This window comes from Azolla caroliniana, unplaced genomic scaffold (genome assembly GCF_043228905.1).
Source record: "Azolla caroliniana isolate FFs.n. ecotype wild unplaced genomic scaffold, voAzoCaro1.0.p SCAF_13, whole genome shotgun sequence".
Taxonomy (NCBI): Eukaryota; Viridiplantae; Streptophyta; class Polypodiopsida; order Salviniales; family Salviniaceae; genus Azolla; species Azolla caroliniana.
This window is the reverse complement of record NW_028230448.1, coordinates 13,162,747-13,189,737: the sequence shown is the minus strand read 5'-3', so window position 1 is coordinate 13,189,737 and position 26,991 is coordinate 13,162,747. Positions and strand designations below refer to the sequence as shown.

Genomic DNA, 26,991 nt, shown 5'->3' with positions numbered 1-26,991 from the left:
TGTATGTCATTTGTGGACGTTCATATATCGCCATCATCTCTCCCTTCAAAATTAATTCAATAATGGCTATGAGAATTTTCTTACAAGGTTCTTATTTATGATATGGTGTTTGAATGGTCGATCACCTAGATTTAAATGGCCATGAGGCCTATTGAATGGATATCATCTATATTGTTCATCTCCATTTAAAGGGTTGCGAATTCCAAAGAAGTCAAACTCTAGATGGATGCCAAAGGGATCATCTATTTGATTTCACAATCAGACGACGTCGTTGCCAATACATACATAAAAAAATGGAAGCCCTTAACTATCTTGAATACGATCTACAAAATCTATGCAAAAATCCTAGTGTGTAGACTTAAGCCACACTTGTTTGAATTAATACATAATGGCCAATCGGGTTTTGTGGAAGAGAGATGCATATTAGACAATGTTCTCACCTATTGGGAAGCATGTGAAATTCCTAAACAAACTCTCTAGGAAACGTCGATACTTATGTTAGATTTTGAAAATGCCTTTGATAGGGTCAATTGGACGTTCTTAGACTAAATATTGAAAACAATGGAACTCCCGGATAGGTGGATCCGAGGGACGTGGGCACTGTATAAATCTACAAGGAGCTATGTACTAATTGCAGGAAATATGGGACAAGGTTTTGAAATAACTCGTTCGATAAGGCAAGGATGCCCACTTGGCTCGTACTTATTCATTTTATATGCGGAGTCTTTTTCGGCGAGTTTATGAGCTGTTGACCAAGGATTAAAGGTCTGTAGATTCCAGGGCATGATAAAGAGTTGATTATATGAGCCTTCATTGATGACACGATGTTGTTTGTCAATGGGATGTAAGAAAACCGTGGCAAATGTGAAAATCTTATTAACAATTTTTGCAGAGTTTCAGGGGCTGAGATAAATTGGCACAAGTCCAAGGGCTGGGTCGATTGGAGGCCAACAACCGGAGTGGAATTCTGCTCAGCTCTCACTAGCGAGAAGAGTATTCATAGCAAATCAGATATTGCTTCCAACCATGTGGCATACACTGTCATGTTGGATCTTTTGACAAGAAAGGTATAACTGGTATAAAATCTGATATTTGCAAATTTCTATGGGCAAGCAATCGGAGGGTAAAGTGGCAACCAAAGTTGCAAGGAAGAAAACAACACGATGCAAGAAAGAGGCATGACTTGGACTCATTGATCCAGAAACTCAAGAGCAAAGCATTATTGGGCAAATTAGTAGTAAGGAGTCTCCTCCCTGGCAAGGAAGTTTGGAAAGTGTTGATGAGGCGTAAATTTTGATACATGGTCTCCTAGAACGGGAGGCAAATGGTTGTCGATAAACGGATAGCTTTTTGTACAAGAAATGAAGCTCAAATCTTCCAAAGTGCCCGAAGACCGTTTGATGCCCTCCATCATGATTGCTTGGAAGATGCTTAGGGAGGAAATACATTGGAGACAGTCATCCTCTCCCATGGAGTGGGATTGCCAATCTCTTTGATGGAATCCCAACATTATAGATATTAGAGGTAGAATGCAGGGAATGGATGTGGTACTTCCTTGGGTCGATTTAGAAAAGCAATGGCAGTCCACAGTGGCTAAGTGGTGGGAACACCAACAATAACATAATGGAAAGTGGCAATAAAAAATGGAAGAAAATGACTACACTCATAAGAAATTCTATGTAGATGTATCCTTGGGAAACTCATGTGGCAAAACATGTCTTTGAGGGATGTAAATGGTTGGGACGCTTCAATGCCAGAGGGGTGATTCAGGACATTAAAGTTAATGTAGGTGCTAAGAGCTCCATTACACTGATAGAATTTCAAGAATGGATGCAAATTAGAGTGCTTACTAGATCCAAAAAAACAATGGGAAGTAGACCTAGACAGATGCAAAAATGATGCAGCTTCTAAAATCTAGATCTTGGAGGATACATGTGTGAAGAACTTGACGTGGGATCCGGTGGAACTAGGATGGAAAAATCCGAAAGGTAATATTTAGTTTTTCCATTATTCGTCTAAGCTTGACCGTAGTATTCTACAACGCCAAAACTTGGAGCAGAGGGCCTTTCTAGCAAGTGGATCAGGGAAGACTTGGATATGATTTCCTAAAACAATATTGGAAACAACTATGGGCCACTAAGATAGCCGAAAAAATAAAAGTTTTCTTATGGCTATGTAGCTACAAATCTCTTCCGATAGGCACTTGGCATTAGAAAAGGGGAATTGATGGGAACTGCAGGTTGTGCTCTTCATGACGAGAATCCCTAGAGCATTGCTTATGGGAATGCTCTCATGGATAGGACATTTGGTCGAAAGTGATGAGAATACTAATGAAGAGCAGACTAGAAGGCTCCATATCTTTGGGATTTGCATTATGTGGAGATTGGAGAAGAAATCTTGGATATCATGAGACCTGGGTAGGCTAAGGCTTTTTCTATGCAAAGAATTATAAATGCATTGTATGTAACCAGTCAGGGAATTGCAAATTTGGTATTCGAATAGGTTGAGTGACATCTGGCCCACGATAGCCTCTATCACGCTATGGAACATTTGGAAATCTAGATGCAATGTAGGTCTCGTGGAAGAAGAAAGTCAACCTAAGGAGACAATCATTGCTCTATGGTATGATCTGATTACGAATATACGAGCTCAATATGAAGAATTGGAAGGAACTTCAAACATGATGGAAGCAATGAGACTTTCCTTTCAACAATCATGGTTAGATTCGCCTTTGGTGGATTATGTAGATGGTGTGCCAAAGTGGTGCTACACCACGTCAAAATAGTTATTTCCACCTTGGCAACCCAACCAGGAAGGTACATGGTATTTTTCAGTAATTTTACATACTACAAGATGATAAACACACACTAGGGTAATGTGGTTGAATGTTTATGATGACATTTTTGTTGTACATATTGGAGTGTAAAGACACTCTACCTAACTAATGAGAAGTATCTTTTTATAAAAATAAAAATAAAACATTCTAAAGAAGTAAAAAAGTCTTTGAAATCAAGGCAATTTCTCTCTTCTTCTGTTTTAAGTAAAAGTAGTATAGATAGTAAAACAATATGAGAATGCTAAAAGCCTTGTTGTTCCCACTACAATAGCAAAGATCTTATCACAAGTAGCAATCAACAACGGTTTGGTTTGAAATAAACCAAATTACGAAACCACGACTTAACGGCTTAAACGGTTTGGTTTGGTTCTGTTAAGTTTAAACAGTTAGACAGTTTAAGGTTGCCACTTGATTATTTTTTTATATATTTTTTGGGATAAGCTTTTCATTTCAAGCCTAATTCCTACATTTTGAAGAAAAATATTTAATTCTTTGAAAAACTTTACTTTGAAATATTGAAAAATATTGTGAAATGCACATAAAAGGAAACCAAACCAGCCTAGCTAGCTTCATACTTATCATTCAATATATAGAAGATACAAAGAACCCATTTTGGGACGGCCTAGCTACACGTGTCCCAAAATGGTGGGCTAAAAGGGTGGGCTAAAATGGGTGATGTGCTAAACGGGAGTGGCTAAAAGAGTGGAGTGTTCAAATGCATGCTCTTGCATGAAAGGGACACCACATTTCCCCCCTCAAAAAAACAAGGAGTGTTACGCTATGAGAGAAGGAGGGGTGCTAGAAGTTATGCTTGGGGTAGCATATGGCTTGATACGGGCAACATGGGCTGAGGTGAATCGACCGTTGGAATCGCGCCGGAGTAAGTAAGTCGTGGACTTGATAGCACGAATTACGGTGAATGGGCCGATCCACCGGTGCATGAGGGATTCACTGAGACCACGCCGTTGGATCGGGAAGTAAACAAGGACTTTAGTTCCATCAGCATACGTCGGGGTGATTCAACCCATGTCGTAGTGTCGCTTTTTGACGTTGTTGTGTGACTTGTAGATTTCGAGAGTTGGCTTGTCGAAGGAGGGGGAGCATTTGTTGGAGATAAAGCCCCCAAGTAGCACTATCCATGTTGGCAGGTTTAGAACAGATGTCAATGGACGTTTCTGGTGGGAGCCGCGGGTCGCGTCCATAGAGTGCTCGAAAAGGGCTGATCCGTGTCGACGCTTGTACGGATGTATTGTAGGCATGGGTGACAAAAGGCAAGATTTGATCCTATGTTTTGTGGCATGGATCAATGTAAGCGGCAATTTCTTGCTTGAGGGTCTTGTTGAGGCGTTCAGTGAGGCCATTTGTTTGAGGATGGTAAGGGGATGTAAACACTTGTTGGACACCTAGTTGAGTTGCCATTGTCAGAACCAAGGATAAAAGATAGAGTGATGGAAGAAGGACAGAGAAGAATGGATGTATAAGATAGAGAAAGAAAGAGAATGGATACAAGATATGTAATGAGAGCTAAAGACTGGTGTTGATTCGAATTGATTTGAGAATACATGTATGCGCTTATTTATAGGTTCCTATAGAATAGCTTAGAGATTTCTAGAATGTTCTAGAATGTTCTAGACCTAGAATGCTCTAGGACATTCTAGAATAATCTAGAGTTTTTACAATAATCAATGTAATACAAGAAGTAGCTTTTATTGTTTCATATAACAATAAGCTATCTTAATGGTTGAGGTTTTCAAGTATGAATTACAAGGTTCGAGGTTCAAGTTCGGGTGACGCCATAATGGTCATGTGTTCATGACACTATCCCTCCTTCGAGAACGCCGAGTGGAAGTCGGCGTTAACATTGTTGGGCCGGGCTTGTTTGGATAGTGACGATGGAAGTCGTTGACCAGAGCTTCAGCATTACAAACGTTATCGATGGGTTCCCAAGTGCGATCACTCGGAGGATAACCAAGCCAATCAACTAGATAATAAAGCTTATTGCGCACAATCTTAGAATCGAGAATAGCAGCTACCTCGTATTCGGGGCCGTCCACAAGTTGTATAGAAGGCGGTGGTGGCACGACACGATTTGGAATTAAAGAGGTGTGGCAAGGTTCCAAAAGAGAGCTATGAAAGACAGGGTGAAGCCGCATATGTGCAGGAAGGTTAAGACGAAATGTTGCATCATTAATCTGCGCCGTGATGACAAAAGGACCTAAGCGTTGATAGTCAAGCTTAGCACACGGTCGGGTAGTCTTGATGTGACGACGAAGCAACCATACACGGTCACCAACCTTAAACGGAGACTTAAGACGATGTCGATCGGCATTGGTCTTATGGTGTGCTTGCGCTTTCTGAAGATGTGACGATAACTCGAACTGGATTTGTTGTAGTCGGTGGAGGTGATGCGCCGCACTAGGGTTTCGTGACACCTCGGGAAGATCCAGTATACACCATCGAGGGTGGTTGCCGGTGTAGGCAAAGAAAGATGTAACTTTGGTAGAAGAGTGGACCGTGTTGTTGTATGCAAACTCGGCAAGATGTAAAATTTTACTCCAATCATCTTGTTGATAACTAATGAAACATCGAAGATATTGCTCGAGCGTTTGATTTGTGCGCTCTGTTTGTCCGTCAGTTTGTGGATGATAAGCCGAAGAGAGTTTGCAAGAGATTTTGAGGCCTGCCCATAGGTGCTTCCAAAAGTGTGAGATAAATTGAGGACCTTGATCGCTAATAATATCATTCGGGAGACCATGATGGCAAAACACTTCACGCATAATGAGATCTGCAATTTCTTCACTATTGATGGTCTTTACACATGGTACAAAATGTGCCATCTTGGTGAACCGATCCACTACTGTTAAAATAGTATCAAAGCCTTTGGAAGGTGGCAGATCCGTAATGAAATCCATAGAAATAGACTGTCATGGCTTGTTGGGAGGGGGTAATGGTTGTAGTAAGCCATAAGGGTGATGCCGGGGTATTTTGGCGCGACAGCAGGTGTCACAAGTGCGAACATAATCTTCGACAAATTTTTGCAAGTGAGGCCACCAAAATGAACGTTTCACCAGCTCAATGGTCTTGGAAATACCAAAATGTCCAGCCATGGGGGCATCATGACAATGTTCCAACACTTGAAGTCGGGGTGATCCGTCGGGGACGTAAAGGAGATTCTTGTAGAAGAGTAAACCATCTTGCCACTTGAAGTCCTGATAATGTTGAGATGACCCTGGCAATGTGGAGCAAGATGGACGACTTGAACCACAGTGGGCTAATACATCCTTAGCAAAATCATTCGAATGAAGTTGTTGCCGAATAGTGTCAAGAAGGGTAGAATCAAGTGGTGTGGCATAAATTGTTGTTACCTATAGCTTTGATGGCCCGAGGAGAGTTTGCTTTTGATTGTCAAAGGCCAGATCTCCAGGTCGAAGGGCTAGATACGAACGCCGAGACAGAGCATCTGCTTTCCCTTGTTGTTTTCTGGGGCGAAAAATGATCTTGAAATCGAAACGCGTTAGAAATTGGGCCCACCGAGCTTGTCGTCTAATTAATACTCGAGCTGTTTGAAAATATGTGAGATTTTTGTGATCACTATAAATGATAATCTGATGAGGTGATCCTTCTAGAAAATGACGCCATTGCTCGAATGAGTCGACCAAAGCTAGTAACTCTTTGTCATGCACCTCATAGTTTATCTCCGAAACAGTAAACTTTCTCGAGTGAAACGCGACTGGATGTATCTGCCCGTCCTCGCCTGGTTGCGATAGGATACTCCCCAATGCAAAGTCTGATGCATCCGCCTCAATAGTAAATGGCTTTTCAGGATCAATATGTGCTAGGATGGGTGCTGATGTGAATGCCTCTTTCAGCTGCGTAAAAGCCTTGTCCGCTTCGATACTCCAAAAAAATGCTTGATTTTTCTTGGTGAGTTGAGTAAGGGGCAACACAATGCTTGAATAATTATGTATGAATTTGCGATAGAAGTTCGCAAATCCGAGGAAACACTGGACATCCCGAACTGAGCATGGGGGTTTCCATTCCAATATTGTTTGGACTTTTGCCGGGTCCATGAAAACACCCTGGGATGAAATAGTGTATCCCAAAAATTCAACTTGTTTGCAATCAAAACTGCATTTCTCAAGTTTGGCGTAAAGACCATACTTCCTTAGGCGTTCAAGTACTTGCCGCACATGTATATCATGCTCCCCCTGTGTTTTAGAGTAAATCAATAGATCATCTAGGTAGATGATTAGAAAAATATCCAAGAAATCTCGGAAGATGTCATTTGCCATATGTTGGAATACGGCAGGTGCATTTGTGAGCCCGAAAGGCATGACTGTATACTCGAAATGACCATACCGAGTACGAAACGCTGTTTTCCACTCATCTCCCGGCCGAATTCGAACAAGATTATATGCACCCCTTAGATCAATTTTGGTAAAATGCTTTGCCCCACCAATGCGTTCTAAGAGATTGGAGATTAAAGGTAAAGCATACCTATTCCTTATGGTGACTTTATTTAAGCCTCGATAGTCCACGACCAAACGAAGGGAGCCGTCCTTTTTCTTCACAAAAAAGATAGGAGCACCAGCTGGAGACTTTGAATGTCGAATAAACCCATGTGCAAGATTTTCCTCGATGTATTCTCGAAGAACCTCAAGCTCAGTGGGTGATAAATTGTAAATCGGACCCCACGGAGGCTCTTTTCCTGGTTGGAGATCAATAGGACAGGCGTACGGCCGATGCTTTGGAAGAACACTAGCTTTGACTTTGTCGAAAACATCAGCATAGTCTTGATATTTTTTGGGAATTTGGATGTCTGAATTCCCTTGAGTGACACTAGAAGGTGTCACTGATACTGCAAATAAGAAAAGGTCCTCCTTGCCTCCCACTTGGTGCAATTGATGCAATGTGATGGCTGAAATTTGATGAGAAGGATATGGTGCATCGGTAGAACTATATACTTTGGGAGGATAATCCCGAGTTCGATCCTTGAGAATGATATTTTCTGCTAAAGGGCACCTAATTTCTCGCTTCCTCCAATCGATTCTAGGGTTATGTAGCTCGAACCATGGCAAACCGAGGACAATTGGATGCTCAGGACTACGGATTATGTTAAAGGAAACTACACATCCTAAATCACCCAAGAGTATGTGTATTGGCTCAGACTCTTCAAATATCTTCCCGGAAGCTATGGGGCGTCCATCAATCACTACTACGGAAACTGGACAAGGAAGTGTATGCAAGGATATTTGGTGTTTTTGGGCAAAATCTCTATCCATGAAACAAGAATTGGCTCCAGTATCTAAGAGGGCTTGGACTTGAAGTTGACAATTGGGTGTCCTAACTTGTACTAGGGCTGAGAAGACTCTACTAACATGCTTGGAAGAAATGGAACCCACACTAGGTTGTACATATCTAGGGTTGTCCAACCAAATGGCTCCTATTTTGGCCGGACTTATTCGTTTGACTCCTCTTCTAATTGGCTTAGGACTTCAAATTTATTGGAAAAGGGTGGATTATTCATAATATTAGATTCACTAACTACTTCTAAAATGTTGGACTCATTTTTATTGTCATAGTGAATTTGATTTACCTGACGTCTCGGCCTACGGGAGCAATGAATGGCTATATGTCCTGGACCTCCACAATATAAGCACAGATGGTTTGCTCGACGACGTTGCTTCTCTTCGTCTGACAACGGTCCTCGTCGTTGAGTCATATCGATCTCCATGGGTGTAGGACTATCCATTGGGACTGGACTACGTGTTTGCCTTGGAGTTGGAGCAGGGCTATACATTTGCCTTGGGGATGATTGCGCCGTTACTGATGCATAAGTTGGTGTGAATCTAGATCTTGTTATTTGTTGTTGTCGCTCACATCGACGCTCAAAAAGGCGATTATCACACCGTATTGCTCGACTAATAGCTTCTGTAAGTGACCTTGGATCCTCGGGGAAGGTAAGAAGTAAGTCTTTGACATCACTACGAAGGCCTGAACGGAATTGCTCCATTAGGGCTTGTTCATCCCAAGGAATATTGCTTGCGATGAGACGGAAATTGGCAGCATATGTTGAAGCTGGTTGATCACCTTGACGAAGTGTACGAATCTTGTTGATAGCTGTTCTCGCCCCATCAGTATCTCCAAAACAAGCCTTAAATTCCTTGATAAATTCCTCGAAATTATTCAGTAGAGGAGAATTGGTCTCTAGCAATGGAGCAAACCACGACAACGCTATGCCAGTCAATAAAGTGCCCACTAGCCCGACTCGTGATGCATCTGTTGGATAACGTGCGGGATGCATTTGAATCACCAACCGTACTTGATTCAAAAAACCTCGGAAATGTGCCCTCGACCCATCAAATTTAGCTTGGAGGCTAATTTTGGGCTCCTTGATAAGTCCATGACCTTCAACCCTTTGTTGTTGTAACATGACGATTGTCGACTCTAACTGTTGCACTCGTCGCGTGAACTCCTCTTGTTGTTGTTGCTTCTCTATAGTAACCTTTTGTACATCCCCAAGTAGACGTTGATTCTCTACTTCAAGAGATGCGAACTTGAATTTAAGGTTCTCCATTTCTGCAACAAGGGTGAGATATTCTTCTGAGTTAATGGCAGCCATGGTTTCAGGATGGTTACAAAGGAGGATGAGAGAGAGAGAGAGAGAGAGAGAGAGAGAGAGAGAGAGAATTCGAATCAAACTGTCAGAACCAAGGATAAAAGATAGAGTGATGGAAGAAGGACAGAGAAGAATGGATGTATAAGATAGAGAAAGAAAGAGAATGGATACAAGATATGTAATGAGAGCTAAAGACTGGTGTTGATTCGAATTGATTTGAGAATACATGTATGCGCTTATTTATAGGTTCCTATAGAATAGCTTAGAGATTTCTAGAATGTTCTAGAATGTTCTAGACCTAGAATTCTCTAGGACATTCTAGAATAATCTAGAGTTTTTACAATAATCAATGTAATACAAGAAGTAGCTTTTATTGTTTCATATAACAATAAGCTATCTTAATGGTTGAGGTTTTCAAGTATGAATTACAAGGTTCGAGGTTCAAGTCCGGGTGACGCCATAATGGTCATGTGTTCATGACAGCCATAGCATTGAGGACATCCCCATGGAACTGGCGGCCCTGATCAGATAAGATTTGGATAGGGTAACCATGTTAAAATATTACCTTTTGCAAGAGTTGGGAGGCAATTGTTGGCGTAGTGACGTCGGGGATGGCAACAGTTTCAGCCCATCGTTGTCGCGAAAATACGACGAGGATACGTGAACTTTGAGGCAGGACCCCGGGGCCTCCAATCGGAAGATATCAGATTCGTATGATTATATTAAACAATTAATACAAAATGATAAAGATTCACAAATTTCATTAATAACGGAAAAAAGAAAGATTACAATCAATCTCAAGATTGAGATTACAAAAGTTTTATCGTAAGGAGATTGCTAGAATAATAGATTAAAATAAACTAAGATATGGATTCCATAGAGATTTAGGGTTCTTGGCTTTGATAAGAGATTATGGTTATATGAGTATTATGGCTTCCGTAGGGAAGATTAACGTTTTTGAGTGTTATGGCTTCCGTAGGGAAGATTAGTGTTTTTTGGGATTTCGTAAGGAAATTAGGGTTTATGAGAGATATTACTTCCCTAAGATAAGGGAGTTGAGAAGGAAAAGAAAAAGAAATATATCATATGGACAGAGCTTCTGAGTATAGGAAAAGAAATGGAATTATATATGGAGTTCCTCGTTAATCATATGCCTCCACTTTTTGTTGCATGGCCTCTACTTTTAGTTGCATAGCTTTTCTTTTCGTTCAATCTATTTTTAGTTGCATGGCTTTTTCTTTAGTTGCATGCGACTGTCCACTTGACCTTTACTTTAGTCTCTTTTACCTTTCTTTAAATAGCCACATGATCCTTTTATCCGTTCGATTTGCGTCCAACCTCGTACGATCACCGGTTCCGCCCGATCGTCGAATCCCTCACCGGCCGGTTCCGGTTTTGCTTGTCGGCCGGTTTCGGTTCCAGTTTTGCTTACCGGTCAGTTCCGGTTTTGCTTGCCAACCGGTTTCGGTTTGCTTGCCGGTTCCGGTTCCGGTTTTGCTTGCCGGTTCCGGTTCCGATTTTGCATACCGGCCAGTTTCCGGTTTGCATACCGGCCGGTTTCCGGATTTGCTTACCGGACCCATTTACCAGATTTGCTTACCAGCCGGTTTCCGGATTTGTTTACCGGCCGGTTTCCAGATTTAGGGAATTTGGCCACTATTATCCATCAAGACAAAGTGGCAAAAGTGCTCTTAGAACAAATGAAAAATGAGGGAGCTCAAGGTGCTTATATAGCCAGGGCCTTAAGTTTCCTATCTATGTGGGATAGTTCTAATTTCTCTATCTTCTCAAACTTTATTTTCACATAACTTAATATGTATTTCTCCATTTTGTATATAGTAAAATACATTTTGAAGCTCTTGAGTATATCCATCTTTCTATAGTAAGCTACTAATCTAATCTATAATCATTATTTCATTATTTTTTTACATAGTGTGAAGATTCACACGACATTCGCCCCCACCAAACCTGCACATCCACCGGTATGTGCCAATTTTGGTGAGGATTCATTTTTGTTTACTTTAATTTTTTGTTGATGTACCCGAATCGCCATTGCCATCCGATCCACCATATTCTTCGCTCAATTTGTGCATTTCCATGACCGATTGTCATGGCTCTCTTTGCTCCTCTAGAGCATAATGTTTCACTCCTTATGCATGCGCCACCTTCATCTTGGCCATCTCCTTGGTCATCTAATTTTCTCTTATCATTCTTTCTTGTTCCATGCATGTCTTTCAAAAGCCTTATCGAAATACTATTCTTGAGTACTCTTAGCAATTCGTTCTTTAGCGGCATGCTCTCCTCTAGGTCCTTAAGTGACCACATCGCATGCTTCCCACTTTGTCCACTTTTGTGGTATACTCTCGTCTTTGAGTTGACTATGACTTCTTCACTAGTATTATCCTTGTTAGATTTTGTGATCACATCTTTCATATCCGCTTGGCCCACTTGGCCCATATCTTTGCTTTTCGAGGTTTGCTTGGTCTCTTTGTCGCACACATTAGCTTTTGTCTTCGCGCTTTGCTTGACCTCTTTGTCGCACGCATGGACTTTCATCATTTTGCTTTGCTTTACTTCGTTGTTGCACACATTGGCTTTAACCCTACTTCCTCGCCGCCTAGTTGATGTAGAAGCCGACATAGAGTTTGCTCTATGTCTCATCACGAATAGTCTGTCGTAATCGTCGTACTCAGAGTTGGTGGCGTAATTCGTGAGTTGTTGGCTTGTGGACGCCAACTCACGCATCTTCTTTCGGCACTCTTCTTCGCGGTGGCCGACTTCCCCGCAATATCCGCATTCGATTGAGGTTTGTCGGCTTGGACCGGAATGGTGGCTCCCCCTTCTTCCGAAGGTTCCCCGATGGCCTCCATCTTGATGCTGAAATTGCAAGTTGTTTTCGTAAGTCAGGCCTCGTCCTTGGCCGAATCAGCCTCTTCTTGCACGGTCGCGTCCTCTTCCTCCGTCCGAATGCGTGTAGAGCATGTGGCCTTCCGAGGTGTTGCTCCTCGTTCGATCATGGTTTTCTTCGACCAACAACATAGATTGAAGATCGAAGAAGGAGGGTGGATTCTCTCGTGCTAGTATGGCGGTCCGCATCGCGCTGAATCGTGGTGCAAGGCCACTGAGGCATATTTGCACCATCTCGTCATCGTCCACATTGACGCTTATCGAGCCAAGCGAGTCGCAAAGCTCCTTGATCTTCAAGGTGTAGCTTGTGATGGACATATCCCTTTATTTGATGTTGTTCAACTATTGGTGGGTTTGAAGCTTTCTTGCGGTAGTGTTGGCGGCGAAAATCTTTCGTAGATTCTCCCACACTTCCTTCGGCGTCTCGGCTTCTCAAATGTACCCGATCATGTGGTCATGAACATATGTCGCCTAGCAATACATCACTCGGCTTGCCGCTTGCTCCCACGTTGCATAGTCGGCGTCTTCCGGGTTGGGCCAATTTTCTTGTGCGCCTTTGATGTAGCTCCAATAGCCTTGGCCAACGAGGTATTGGTGCATCTTGTACTCCCAAGATGCAAAGTTGTGATCCAACTTCTCGCTAGGGAGAGCGCTCCCCATTTGAATATTCATTGTCGATGTAGATTTCTTCCTTCTTTTTCTTTTCCTTCTCTCTCGAACACGAGCTATGTAGTCGCACTACGATAGTTATGAGCTAGTTCTTCTTGAACGTCGGCGTAGAGCACAACACACGATCACGATGAGGCGAGTGGGCTAGATTGAGCTACCAAATCGCTCTGATACCATGTAAAGAATCAATGGTGATTCTTGTGTAGGAGAAGAGATGTGTTATATGTATGTGTGAGAGGAAAGAGGAGAGGAGAGAAACACAAGATGGATAAGAGACAAAATGAAGTACTCAAGAAGAAGGAGATGTATATTAACAAGGAGAATATGATAAATGAAAATGTAGCATTACAAAGAGTCACAACCGACTTAGTATGAAGTATGAGGAGGGTGGTTTATATAGAGTCACCCTCTCTCTTCATTAACTTTACAAAAACCACTCTCTCGCTTGGGGAATGTGAAGACTCATAGTCATGGGGAATATGTAACTCATTAGTTATGTGTCATAGAATATGATGCTATGACACATAGTTAATGTGTAGAGAGTAGTGGTGTGAACTTGACCTTTGAGTAAATCATAGATTCTCAAAAGGTGTGTTCACACGTTGTGCTATGTTGAGCTTGATTCTCAACAAGTATAAATATGACTTAGGGCAATCACTTTATGTGAAGGTTGTAGTTTTCATACTATTGTAACTGTACAGAGAGCGAGAGATAGATAGATAGATAGATTATATTATCGTCTTCGGAGGTCAAATATGACCTATGAGACCAAAATATTACATTTCACGTGATATGTGTGAAAGTGAGTAGTGACTCTCGATGTTCAAGAACTTTACCAATGAATGTTGCAATCGAGAGTGCACATTGTGGTTGTGAGAGGAATTCATGCAAAGATTGGGCTCGATCGAAGAGATGTGGAAAGCATGGTCGAATATGATCAAAGGTAGAGCATTGTATCAAAGTGTGATACTCAGATTCGCGAACTTGTTTAGGGCAAAGTGTGCATAGCCGACCACTCTCATCACTTGTACCCCAACGCCCTGTTTCACATCGCAATGCATGTGAGCTAAGTCGCATGGAAGCAATGGTTCGAATGGAAGATAACGGTATGGGCTCTAACATGTATGGATGTGTACGATTTCCCCGTTCCGCAAAGAATATGGTTTTGTAGTTAGGTGCAACATGTGTAGTATAATGTGTGAAGCGTGAGCCTCCACATTTGTCCCATGTCATGATACATTGGCGTTGCAAAAATGCCTCATTTACAGAGGAATCTAATGATGCATCATGAAGCAAGTGTCTCGCATCCTATCTACCAAACCATTTTTCTATATCTTGCATCCAACCGGAACACAAAATTTTGCTTAGAGAGAGAGAGAGAGAGAGAGGTGTGTTCACACGTTGTGCTATGTTGAGCTTGATTCTCAACAAATATAAATATGACTTAGGGCAATCACTTTATGTGAAGGTTGTAGTTGTCATACTGTTGTAATTGTACAGAGAGCGACAGAGAGAGAGAGAGAGAGAGAGAAAGAGAGAGAGAGTAGCTACGAGCAGTCTCTATTGTAACCGTCGTCTAGCAAAGATCGCAAGCACGAGGTCGTTACCTCTATGCCTCCACTTTGTATTTCCTCTCATATAGTGATAGTTGGAGTCTATGGGCTCCCGTGGTTTTTCCCTATTAGGGTTTTCCACGTAAACATCATGTGTCATTTCTTTATACTCTCTCGTTCTTTTCCATTTCTGCGATCCAAGACTCGGTTGTGGCCGAGCGATATTCCGCGCTATTCCTCACAAACTGGTATCAAAGCGAACAACATAGAAAATGGAAGAATCGTCCGGCGGCATGTTCAAGCTCACTTGCTCCAACTACTCAGTGTGGAAGTCGAAGATGAGGGATATGCTGGTGGTTAAAGATCTTTGGTTGCCGGTTTAGTTTGGGGACTAAAGACCGGCTAAGATCCCACTAGATGATTTGAACAACCATCGGCTACAGTAGGTTGGGTTGTGACAAGCTAGGTGGCAGTGGCAGGCTGAGCAACGTTAGGCTAAACGGTGACAGGAGATATGGTGGTCTTCATCGTGCAGAAGGCTCTGGCAAGGATTCTTCTCCAACTATGTTGGTGTTGATGTAGTTACCATGGGTGGGAAGGTGCCTCTAAGACATATTGGTAGGCTGGGGCCCTAGACCAATGGGCTCCCAATTGACTACATGTCCCATACATGGGTGATGATGGGGTTGTCATGTCTATCATGAACGTGTTTAGGCCTCCCAATGTAGAGCGTTTGGTTTTGTTGTGTTGTTTTGATTTTTTTTGTATTTCTTAATCTTTTTCACTAGTTACTTTTTTTAATAACCACCATTAGCTGATCATTAGTTTTTTATTCATTTGATGTTTTTTGTTTTTTTCACGTCAATTTTTACTAGAATTTTATTCATTTCTTTAACATGCATCTAAGCTTATATTTTCGGGGATACCTAAATCCATTACTTGAGCGTTTCACATGAAGGTAAATTTGTTGAAAGAATGTACAAGCAATTTGAGAAAAGGGGAAAACTCAAAGCCGATTCCTGACCACTTTACTTGATCATGTAAAGGGTGATCTCAGTCAAATATGTGAACGTTGTCGTGGAGGATTCCGTCCACTAGGTGAAAGGTCCGCCGGGTGCGTGTGAACACGGGGTGTGCATGTGTGCACATGAACTCGGTCTAATGTACAAACAAATGTAAATATCAAAGTATTAATAAGTACAAAGTGGGAGTGTTTAATAGGTACTTTATGATCCCAACAAAAAAGGGGAGTGATAGCATGTGATGGCAGAGAATCGTGGGCGAATCTCTAATGGAAGTGACTGTAATAAGAACCTGATGTAAGATCGACCCTACTGCGCTTTGGAGCTAAAAAAGGGATGGAAAGTGTCTATTGCAGGTATCAATCGTTTTAGGAGGGGAAGTTGATGTCGGTTTGTGGGGTCGAGGATTGCAAGTTTCTTGTTCTGCTCAGCCGATTAGTGGGTGTGTGGCCTTTGCTCAAGAAGGAAGCACGTGTGCTCCCAACCAGAGGCTCACCGGTCAGAGTGTTTGCTTAGCTCGAAACTCTATTTAAGGCCCGAGGCCAACCTTATATTCTTTCATAGTATTTAATCGATTACTAGGTATTGTTGTGTCCGATGTACTGTGTGTGTGAGAGTTTGTTCTGGTCTATCCGGTTGCGTTCACAATTCTCTCTGTCTTCTATGTCCGGGAAGGTGTTGTCTCTTCCCTCCTGTGTTTTGCGCTTACCTACCCGAGTCTGTGAGCCCGTGAGCTCATCTTCCAGAATCCGGCAACGGGGCCGAATCGGATACTGTTCTACGAGCCTGTGTGCTCAGTAAGGTACTCCGGCAATCAAGCCAGTTAGGTCACCGCAAGCTTAGTAACCACTCATTCTTAGGGTCCTTGGTCCGAGACCCCAATGGTCCCACCCAAGACGACCCGCAAGCCGCGGATTTCTGCGACAACATAATCCATCAGTACAACACATGGCTTCTCCAACAAGCACATCATTCAAGGGCACAAAGTTTTGGATTACAAAACCTATGACGATGACGACATTCCATGCAAAACTCAAAAAGAACAACAACTCACTCAAATGGTTAGTGGTCAAATGTAACTAGGTGGTCCAAACATTGGATTTTCAAGTTGGCAACCACAGCTTTATAGGATCCCCACACTTGTCTCCTTATATTTAGTTTGGTTCATCCCTTTTCATGCACCAATTGACGCACCTGGTTGTATACTTCGTCATATTAACCAATAGCAATGCGCACAGTTTCGGCTTAAATCGAACCGAACCATTAAGCCATGGTTTAACAGATTATTAATTCCAAAAAAATTTAATACTTTGGTTTGGTTTGGATTTACGATAAACACTTCAATTCGGTTCGATTCAGTTCTAAAACTCAACTTTAAAGGTTTATAGGTTTTTGGTTAACTTTTTTTTCCCTTAATAGTTTATTAATTTAATGGTTATTTATTTATTTAATTTAATGGTTCAATTAAAGTTTCTTTTACTAATTTAATAAGTTTAACTTAAATACTTATTCAATTTAATGTTTTTTTATTTAAATTTTTAATTAGTTTAACTTAAATGTTTAGGTTTAAATATTTTATTAAATGGTTTGGTTTAGTTTCTAACTTTTCCTTACTCGGTTTTGGTTTAAATGGTTTGGTTTACTTTTTTTAAATGGTTTGGTTTAAATACTTAAAGAGTTCATAAACGGTTTGGTTTAGTTTTTGTTTTATATAAACGGTTCGATTTAGTTTCTTTGCCTTGAAACCGAACCATGCCCATTGCCATTAACCAACCTTGAATGACCATAATTGCCTTAACTATCTCTCCCAAATCATCATTTATACTCTGAATCTACTTGGCTTATGCCATAGCCATCATTCAAACTTTCAATAGAAATGCTATATGCCATAACTTCCATATTGGTCCCATTGCTACAGATGGAAGAGTCAACAAATCATTTATTTGCTTAAATGATGCATGTCAATTATGTTAATACCTTTACCAATCACACACACTGTAGTTCCAAATCTGAAGGTAAATGAGCAAAATCACCATGACATTAGCATTGCACATGAACAAACTGAACATCATACATAGAAACTTGAGATATATTTCATGGTATAGCAAGGGACAAACACCATAATCTCTTACGGGTGCCTAATTTACTATCTGTATCCACATGTAAATGAAGGATCCATGCTATTACAAGTACAATTATGCAGAGCATTGCAGACTAAAACCTATAGATAGAGTACCCTTGCATGGAAGGGTACTACTGTATGAAATAGACACTTCAAGTAAGAAAAGTGGTAAGAAAACCATGTTGTGTATCTATCAAATCTGACAAACTATATGATAATCACTGTATGGAATCCTCTAGAAGCATTTCCTATGCACAATGGAAGGGCCCGACTCATCATATTCTGACTTGGCAATCCACATCTGCAGTATAAACAAAGTAATTAAATGTTTGATATGTAGACCATGTGATAACCCATAAGAGATTATACATGTTTCCGTTGTATAGTGATATTAACAAATATAATACCTGTTGGAAGGTGCTCAAGGATGCTAAGATAGAACCACCTATCCAGACACTGTATTTCCTTTCCGGTGGGGCAACAACTTTAATCTTCATGCTACTAGGAGCAAGAGAAGTGATCTCCTTGCTCATTCTGTCAGCAATACCAGGAAACATAGTAGAACCTCCACTGAGTACAATGTTCCCATAAAGATCCTTTCGAATATCAACATCGCACTTCATTATAGAGTTGTATGTGGTCTCATGAATACCCACAGCTTCCATACCAATAAGAGATGGCTGGAAAAGGACCTCAGGACATCTGAACCTCTCAGCACCAATGGTAATAACCTGCCCATCAGGAAGCTCATAACTTTTTTCCAAAGAAGAGCTGGTTTTGGCTGTTTCAAGTTCCTGCTCAAAATCTAAAGCTACGTAGGCCAATTTCTCCTTCATGTCTCTTACGATTTCCCTTTCTGCAGTGGTTGTGAAAGAGTATCCACGCTCAGTAAGAATCTTCATTAGTGCATCAGTCAAATCCCTTCCAGCAAGATCAAGCCGAAGAATTGCATGTGGAAGGGCATAACCCTCATAGATTGGGACAGTGTGTGTGACACCATCACCAGAATCAAGCACAATGCCTGCATATATGTGCTTCAATAATTAATGACTTGATTAGGACAAACACAGAATCGAAAACCTGTGAAGCAAACACATACCAGTTGTTCTTCCACTCGCATAGAGAGACAATACAGCCTGGATAGCAACATACATGGCAGGGACATTAAAGGTGTCAAACATAATTTGCGTCATCTTCTCTCTGTTGGCTTTGGGATTCAAAGGAGCTTCGGTGAGAAGGACAGGATGTTCCTCTGGTGCCACTCGGAGCTCATTGTAAAATGTGTGGTGCCAGATCTTCTCCATATCATCCCAATTTGTAACAATGCCATGCTCAATTGGGTACTTCAAAGTCAGTATTCCACGTTTGGATTGTGCTTCATCACCAACATAAGCATCCTTTTGCCCCATCCCAACCATAACTCCAGTATGCCTAGGTCTCCCCACGATACTTGGAAATACAGCTCGAGGGGCATCATCTCCAGCAAACCCAGCCTATTGAATGACAAATGAAGCTTTCAAATCAGTTACACATGAGAATCTTCACTTGACAGATTCTACTGTTTGATACGATTTTCAATTTCAAAGATGATAGATCTTACTGGTTGTTCTGATTTAAACTTCAAAAATGCTTTCAAAAATGTGTAAGTAATGAGTAAACATGCAATCAATACTAGAGGGGCAAGAAATGTACCTTCACCATACCAGAACCATTGTCACAGACAAGAGCTTGGACTTCATCAGCATCCCCCATTCTTAAATCCTGAAATTGAAAGCAGTGTCGATGAAGTGAAGACCCAATTTACTTCGATAAATAACATAAATCACGGACAAATCCTTTACCAGTTCTTTTTATCTAAGTGTATACATAAACATACTTCATAAGCCAATTTCATTGACTACACAGGAACGGTAATCAAAAATACATAAAGAACAGCAAATCTTCCAGTTAAACTAGATCTGCTTCCACTGTGCATCATGTCGTAATTGCTACAATCATCAGCCTGCTTGGTGAGTACATTTCATGATATTTTATTTGTCTCATTTCATGATATTGTTTGTGGAAATCTAACTTTCAAGAACTACAGGAAACCATCTGCATGTGAAACAGGCAGAATGAATATTATTTATATATGGACGTCTTGAGTCTGTCACCATCTTGGAAAGACAAGATGCCATCTTTGATTCAGAAACAGAAAATATATTTCATCAGCCTAATTTGTGATATATGCTAACCATTTTCTTATACTACCATCCAGGATATTAAGCAAAATGAGACCTAGAATTCAAGGATTTAATTTAGCCTTTTGCGTGTGAAACACAAAGAGAATGAGGATTCGATTCTTTATTTTTACATAGACAAATGGTTTCAGTTGTATTCATTTGCGTGGAAGTCTCTTTGTCATCTTCTTTTCCATCATGATCACATGATCTATTGATTAAAAATTAAAAGGAATTCTTATAGTGTGGAGAATAAAAAAAACAGGTCAAAATATCTGCTTCCTAATGTGAAACTGGCTCCATTTGTGAGTCTGCTGATGGAATAGAAGGCTTAAATAATAATAATAACTTTTCCACGTAAAAAAAGAAGAGACGAAATGCACTTACAGTTATCAAAGTTCCAATGCAGGTAGCCAAGCAAGACTATAAAAAAATCAATGGCAACGAGAAAGATAATATAAAACGGAAGAATCAAAATATCAACCTTTCTCCACTGTTCGGAACAAAACCTGGAGGTCACATAAGAGACGCAGGGAAAGGAAGGCAAGAACGATTATAAAGGAGGCAGAAGTTCCAAACTAAAAGAAAGCGGCGACGGTTGGAGATCGACAAAGCTGGAGACCAAAGAAAGAAAGACAGATAGGGGGGAGGAGGAGGAGGGAGCGGGGGGGGCATACCTTTTAAGAAAGAGAGAAGGAAAAGAAGATCCGATCCTGTGGAAGGCCGATGAAGCTTCGCTGGCTATGGCGGAAGAAGGTTTTGGCGAAATGGCGACGATGGATTCAAACTGTCCTGCCTGTTCTTCTCCCTCTCCCCTCGTAAAACCCAAGCTCGATTCATCACCATATATATGTATGTACATATACATATGTAGTATATGTATATATGTATACATGTATACACACACATACATACATACATACATACATACACATGTATATATGTGTGTGTGTGTATGTAACACTAACAATATATGTATGAGGGTGGAGTATAGGTGAAGGAAGTTTTCTTCTTCTTGGTTCCGGCCGATTTAATTTGATTATTTGTTCTTATATCATATATGTGTTACGAGGGTTGGAAGTTCTTGGGTCCTTCACACATGCCCAACTCCATGCTGGTCACATGTGAAATGCGATTATTGTAGGTTCGATCAGTATTCCACACATGCTTTCACATCATCGATGAGTCAACACGTGCATCATGCGCCATTCGTGCCCGTCGAATAGCAAGAGCATGAGACATGTGTCAAAGCATAGGTTGAATGAACTTCACGTGTTATTGCCATCACATAAATCCTAAACTTGGGCGGCATTATAAGTACTGGAAAGCTCAAGCATTAGTACATGCCAAACCCAATCCCACATTCATAGTTCTTTTATCCTAGAGGGAGAGGTGTGCCATTACACTAGTATTTGCATGTATGTTCTCACACACTAAAGAACGCAAATATATGCTTGACAGGAAAAGAAGAGAACATTTGATTGGAGCAATCTTAAGGCAAATGCAAAAGAGGAATGTAATCGTGAGACCTAGTGTGCCAAACAATATGCTACATCTTACTATTCCTTGCCATATATTTATTTATTTATTTTAGAATATGAATAGTAATGGATTGTTGTTTATAATCATCAAATGGCATGCTTGTTGAGAAGATAGTTTATAACTCATTGGAATCAACTGTCCTTTACTCAAATTAAGCCTATCAAAATCACTCTTTATATATCTTCACTATGTCAAACCTTTTTAATGCCCCTCCATCTTCTTATTTGTAATCTTCAACTAAGTCATTTGGCCCTAAGTTAGTTGCATCTTGTTGTGTGTCGCATAATATTTGTATTGGAAGTGTGAATACAAATAAAAATTTCAGAATGTCCTAAATTTGAATTATCTAAATAGCTCGAGAGGTGGTCTCCAAGCAATGGTATATATGTCCAGTTAGGATCGAGTACAATTCACCAAACAAAAAAGATCCAAAGATTGGCAACAATTAAGAGAACCAGGATGTGCAATCAGGCACATCATTACATTATACAATACAGGTAAATATAGTTAGTACACAATTTGGAAGGGCTCTCATGTAACCATTAAAACTTGAAAACCAAAGGGCAACCGAAGATGGAAGCCCTATAGACAGAAGGAAACTACACTAAAAGCTTACTAACATGGTAAACATAGCTCAAAACCAAAAAGGACGGATCAAAGCTAATTTACTTGTCGCATCATTACCTCCTGTGTAAAAGACCCATATCTACTGCAAAGATCTCTCCTTAAGCTTATTTAGCATTTTTTAGCACAAAACTTGGGACATGCCAACAAGGTCTAATATTTGACCTGAAAAGAAACTAGCAAAACAAGAAAAATGCTTACTAAAGCTCACTACTTCTCATGTAATTATCCTTTTCATTAAAACTACACTACCAGGAAATTTGGGACAAATTATACATGTAAAATTAAAATACATTCCATCTATAATGGGTTATGACATGAACACGATCAATTTTCACAAACACATTCCATCTATAACAAAGTAATATTCTCCAATTTTGGAAAATACTATCAATCAAAGCATGGAGTTCTTTTTCAAATTCCCTATAACTGTAAGATATTCAGTCCACTCCTCCGGTAACACAGGTTGTGATGTTAGTGCAACACAGTGGCACTCAAACCTAACTATAATGACCATTTTATCACCTCCTACTGAACAAACCATACAAAATGTACCAATTCACAATGATTCAGTTACTAATTTTGAGCAGGAATAGGCATCCAAGAAGATGTCTCAACAAATATCACTGTCTATTACAATGGAAAATGCCTCGAAAAAAAGTAAACAAAAACAAATGCACTACCTGAAAGTCAAGAGCCAAGGCACACATTCCACCAAATTTTTCAAAAAGAACTATTACAGAGACATGAATATAATGTCCTCATCGATGGAAATTGCAAAGACCGCAAAGTTGAAATTTTATCGCTTCTTGGAGACACCAACAGTTCTACCACGCCTGCCGGTTGTCTTTGTATGCTGACCTCGGACACGCAAGCCCCAATAATGACGAAGACCTCGATGATTCCTGAGCCAACAAATTAAGATAATTAGAAAAATGATAAGTGATCCTACTGCAGAGCATTGTGATCATATTATAGCCAAGGCAATCATATGAGCCTACTGAATATCAATGTTACAAAACACATTTTCAAGGTAAACATCCTTATTCATTAATGAACCTACTCATACACATCTTACACTAGAATTAAATAAATATTACCAACCTATGCAAATTCTGGCATCATTTAACCATCAACCTAAGAAATAAATGAGAAAAATACCAAAAACATAGAAATGTATAAGAGGAAACACCATATGTCTGGGATGTTAAGATGAAAATAGATTCAATATAGAGTTCCACTTTTTGCAATAAAAACAAGAGTTGTGATTTGTTGATGCTCAGCAAATCCTAAATACTCATGACATGCAGTCCAAACTTTACCTCAAAATGGAGAAAAATGGAAATACTTAACACTAACAAAAATCATGTATTTAGCAGTTAACGCTTCTGTACCAGACAATGAAAACATGATTAAAATAGTACTTTAAAACATGACTAACTATCACCCCTTGTACCACATCATAAACCCATTTATAGGCAGCTTTTCAACAATATAATAGAAACACTATTAATTCAGCGTTCATTGATTACCTGATCTTCTTCAGTCTCTCAAGATCATCTCTGAGCTTCATATCGAGTGCATTGGACACAACCTGTGAGTATCTCCCATCCTTGTAATCCTTTTTTCTGTTGAGAAACCAATCAGGAATCTTGAATTGACGAGGATTTGCCACAATGAACATAAGATTTTCCAGCTCTTGAGCTGAAAGTTCACCTGCCCTGATATCAAATAAGCACATTCCAAATATTCAATAACACATACATCGGAAATTATTCTGTTTTGATTCCAATCATATACGTAATATACTCGAATGCATAGGCAAAATTTCTTTTTCATACGAATGCTTATGTTATCATAACAATCTTATGTTTTTTACACTTTTACCTAAACTTTCTTACCTTATAATAAATAATAAATACAAAAGTATGGTATTTACCATACTTCGAGGGTGTGTACCATATTCGAATGGTTGAAACCATAGTATGAACCATACGTACCATACATACATTCGCATTCACGAATGGTTCAATCATTCGCAAAAGAAACACCATCAACGAATGATAAATACCATACCTTTGGATTAACTATTTATTATGAGGTATATAAGCCTAAAAATGAAAAAAACACATTAAAAAAATGGGAAAAAAACAAAAACAAAACACAAGAATGTTATAACACGAATGTTATACTAGACGAACACGAATTTTACGTACTATGGTTGAAACATTCTCGAATGTGAATGCACATATGTTTCATACTATTATTCCAAGATTTCCAATTTTATAGTTAAGTATTCTACTAAATTATCTTCCCTGTTATGTCCTATATTCTTTCATAAAAGGTTGAAAGCTGACATGCCAAGTTTTACATTTGAGTTCCCAAAACCTAAAGTTATGCACTTCAGATTGAAATGAAGCCCCTTGTCATTAGGAGCTCGCTAACTCAAGTTGGCCTCATATAGGAGGCAAGGATATCGACCTCTCAAATGAAGTGGGAATCTCAGACAAAGCGAGTTCTCAAATGAAACACAAGCAAAACAAAAAATAAAAAAAATACAGTAGAGGGTTCCGCACTCAAATCCTGCCAGTTTGATTTTCAATCCAAAAAATAGATGTGGAATTCACACAGATCTAACCTCTTGTTCATGTCGACATCTGCTTTCTTGCAAATGAGGTTTGCAAACCTTCTTCCAATACCTTTGATGGAGGTTAAAGCAAACATGATCTTCTGTTTTCCATCGACATTAGTGTTGAGAACACGCAATATATGCTGGAAATCCTCGTTTGCAACGAGAGACTGTCGTTCAAATTCAAACAACTTCAGACATAGCAAAATGTAATAAAGCTTTGATGCCAGACTACTTAAATTATATTGAAACAGAACATTCTATGTTTCGATATATAGCATATACAACAGCTTTAGATATTAACTACCACAACTTAGCTCCCTTAAATTACATGCTACATTTTCAAGTATATAGCGTACACTGAGGATTTTATTTTATGTACACAAAAATCCCATTCTTGATTTCCGTCTATTGCCTATACAAAAAGCTGTGGTCGTACAGAGAAAAAAAAAACAGATTTCCACACATCGCATTGCGTAAGCTGTTGGCCTTGTTATGTGGAAAAACATACATAATAGGTCACAACATATTGGCATTTACTAAAGTTTTGATCTTCTTAGATGCAAAAAAAAAAAAAAAAACATACTAAAAAGGAAGCTTTAATACCAGGACGGTAGGATTATATTCGGGAAAAAACACATGCTGGATTTACACATACAAGACATACCGAAGGTTTGATACTCGGATTACATAACAAAAAAACACAAGCAAGATACGGACATATATCATATACTCTGGGGAAAAGAGGAATTGAGAAAGAGAGAAAATGAGAAGAGATAACATACTTACCATGATTGCAGAGAGAGCGACGCAGAAGGCGCGCGGATAAAATCTCAGGAGCAGGAGAAGAAGACGGAGATTGAGCAAAAGAGAATGCAGGAGAGTGAAGAAGAAGCTAAAACCCTAAGGAGTCGAACGCTTTCACACTGAGGCCGGACAAAAGTACTCACATACACATACACTCGACTTTGTGAGCAATTTGCGAGAGATGGTTCTTCTCTTATTGAAAGGTAGTAAATAGGCTGCTCTTTGGCAGTTTGTGATGCTTGGAAACGATGCCCCCACGACGAGACGAGGCTCAAACGCGTGTTCCGGTGAATCGGACATCACATATCGTATCTCGCGTTGAAGTTTCTTGTTACCTATAATACGGTTCCGTAGGCCCAATGTGAGGATTGGAGTATGTATTCCTATCTTCGCTAGTTGAAAACAATATCCATGAACATAACAAATGAATAATGCACATTGCAGACACAACTTTGTGTATTTACTGGAAAATAGGTCTTGAAACGGATTCGAAATAAGAAATCCAGAAAGAAACAAGCTTGCTTTTGTTTCTCCCCTGAGTTCCTTTATTTCCCCAAAAGCGCTCCTATATGTTTTCGTCTTTTCCACGACATGCCAGTCCTTAAGTATATACATATGTGTTGGTTGAGCAATTCCTTTGGTACTTTTGATGATTCCTTCTCCTCATTTCTGTTATGAGCATAACTGCACAGCATAATTAACCGAGGTTCTCTAACCTCAAGATTAGTAGGTGTGGGGTAGTTCATGAGGAATAAAAAAGGTAAGGATTGAGCTATTCTAAATCCTACAATGTGACATAACGTTCGAGTATTTCATTGACTTTGGGCACTTCTAACAAACTAGTAAGTGTGTGAATAAACAAGGGCTTAGTTTTTAGCATGTGAAACAAGGCCAACTATCTTCGTGTAGGAAAAAAGAGTTTTAGGTAATGGTCGAGTGGTCTAGTGCCCTATATTCCTTATTTCCTCCTTTGCTTTATTGCTTGACATTAATAAGTTTCTTATGCCCTCTCTCGACAACGCGTTCTACTGTTTATTTTTGGCAATTAATTTCATGGCCATTTTGTGCCCATTTTCTCCATATTTGGGTATATGGCTTATATAAAATTACATGTAAATATGCTTCGTCAAAGTTGATGCTCCTAGTTGCACGAAATTTAAGGCTAATCACATAGTTATACTTTAGATTACTCGACAATTATTGGAATATTTGTTGTGCTAATTGCAATATATCTATAACTATTTGCTCTATAAATTGGAAGTGAGAACGACATGATCTATCAAATTCAAAATTACTAAGTAGATTTCTAATAACCAAGCATGTCATAATTCTAAAATTGCATTCAAATGGTACTCTAGAAAGTAATTCAATCATCAACAACTTCAATTGCATGTTAAAATAGTCAAGATTCTTAGGTCCATTGAGCTACTATGTTGTTAGTT

At 39.8% G+C, this 26,991-nt stretch overlaps 2 protein-coding genes across 2 annotated transcripts; both read right to left on the bottom strand.

The window, feature by feature from the left end:
- Nucleotides 1–17,683: 17,683 nt before the first annotated feature.
- LOC147856191 (actin-like) lies at nt 17,684–20,772 on the bottom strand. The gene is made up of 5 exons (XM_087329468.1): nt 20,625–20,772; nt 19,421–19,489; nt 18,828–19,221; nt 18,136–18,749; nt 17,684–18,029 (listed from the first exon to the last, which is right to left on the bottom strand). The coding sequence occupies exons 2-5, from the start codon at nt 19,478–19,480 to the stop codon at nt 17,964–17,966; spliced, it is 1,134 nt and encodes a 377-aa protein (XP_087185594.1). The 5' UTR covers nt 19,481–19,489; nt 20,625–20,772; the 3' UTR covers nt 17,684–17,963.
- A 1,954-nt stretch (nt 20,773–22,726) lies between these two features.
- On the bottom strand, nt 22,727–25,682 carry LOC147856190 (small ribosomal subunit protein uS13z/uS13y/uS13x). The gene is made up of 4 exons (XM_087329770.1): nt 25,532–25,682; nt 24,752–24,912; nt 23,646–23,834; nt 22,727–23,018 (listed from the first exon to the last, which is right to left on the bottom strand). The coding sequence occupies exons 1-4, from the start codon at nt 25,532–25,534 to the stop codon at nt 22,913–22,915; spliced, it is 459 nt and encodes a 152-aa protein (XP_087185896.1). The 5' UTR covers nt 25,535–25,682; the 3' UTR covers nt 22,727–22,912.
- Nucleotides 25,683–26,991: the final 1,309 nt, after the last annotated feature.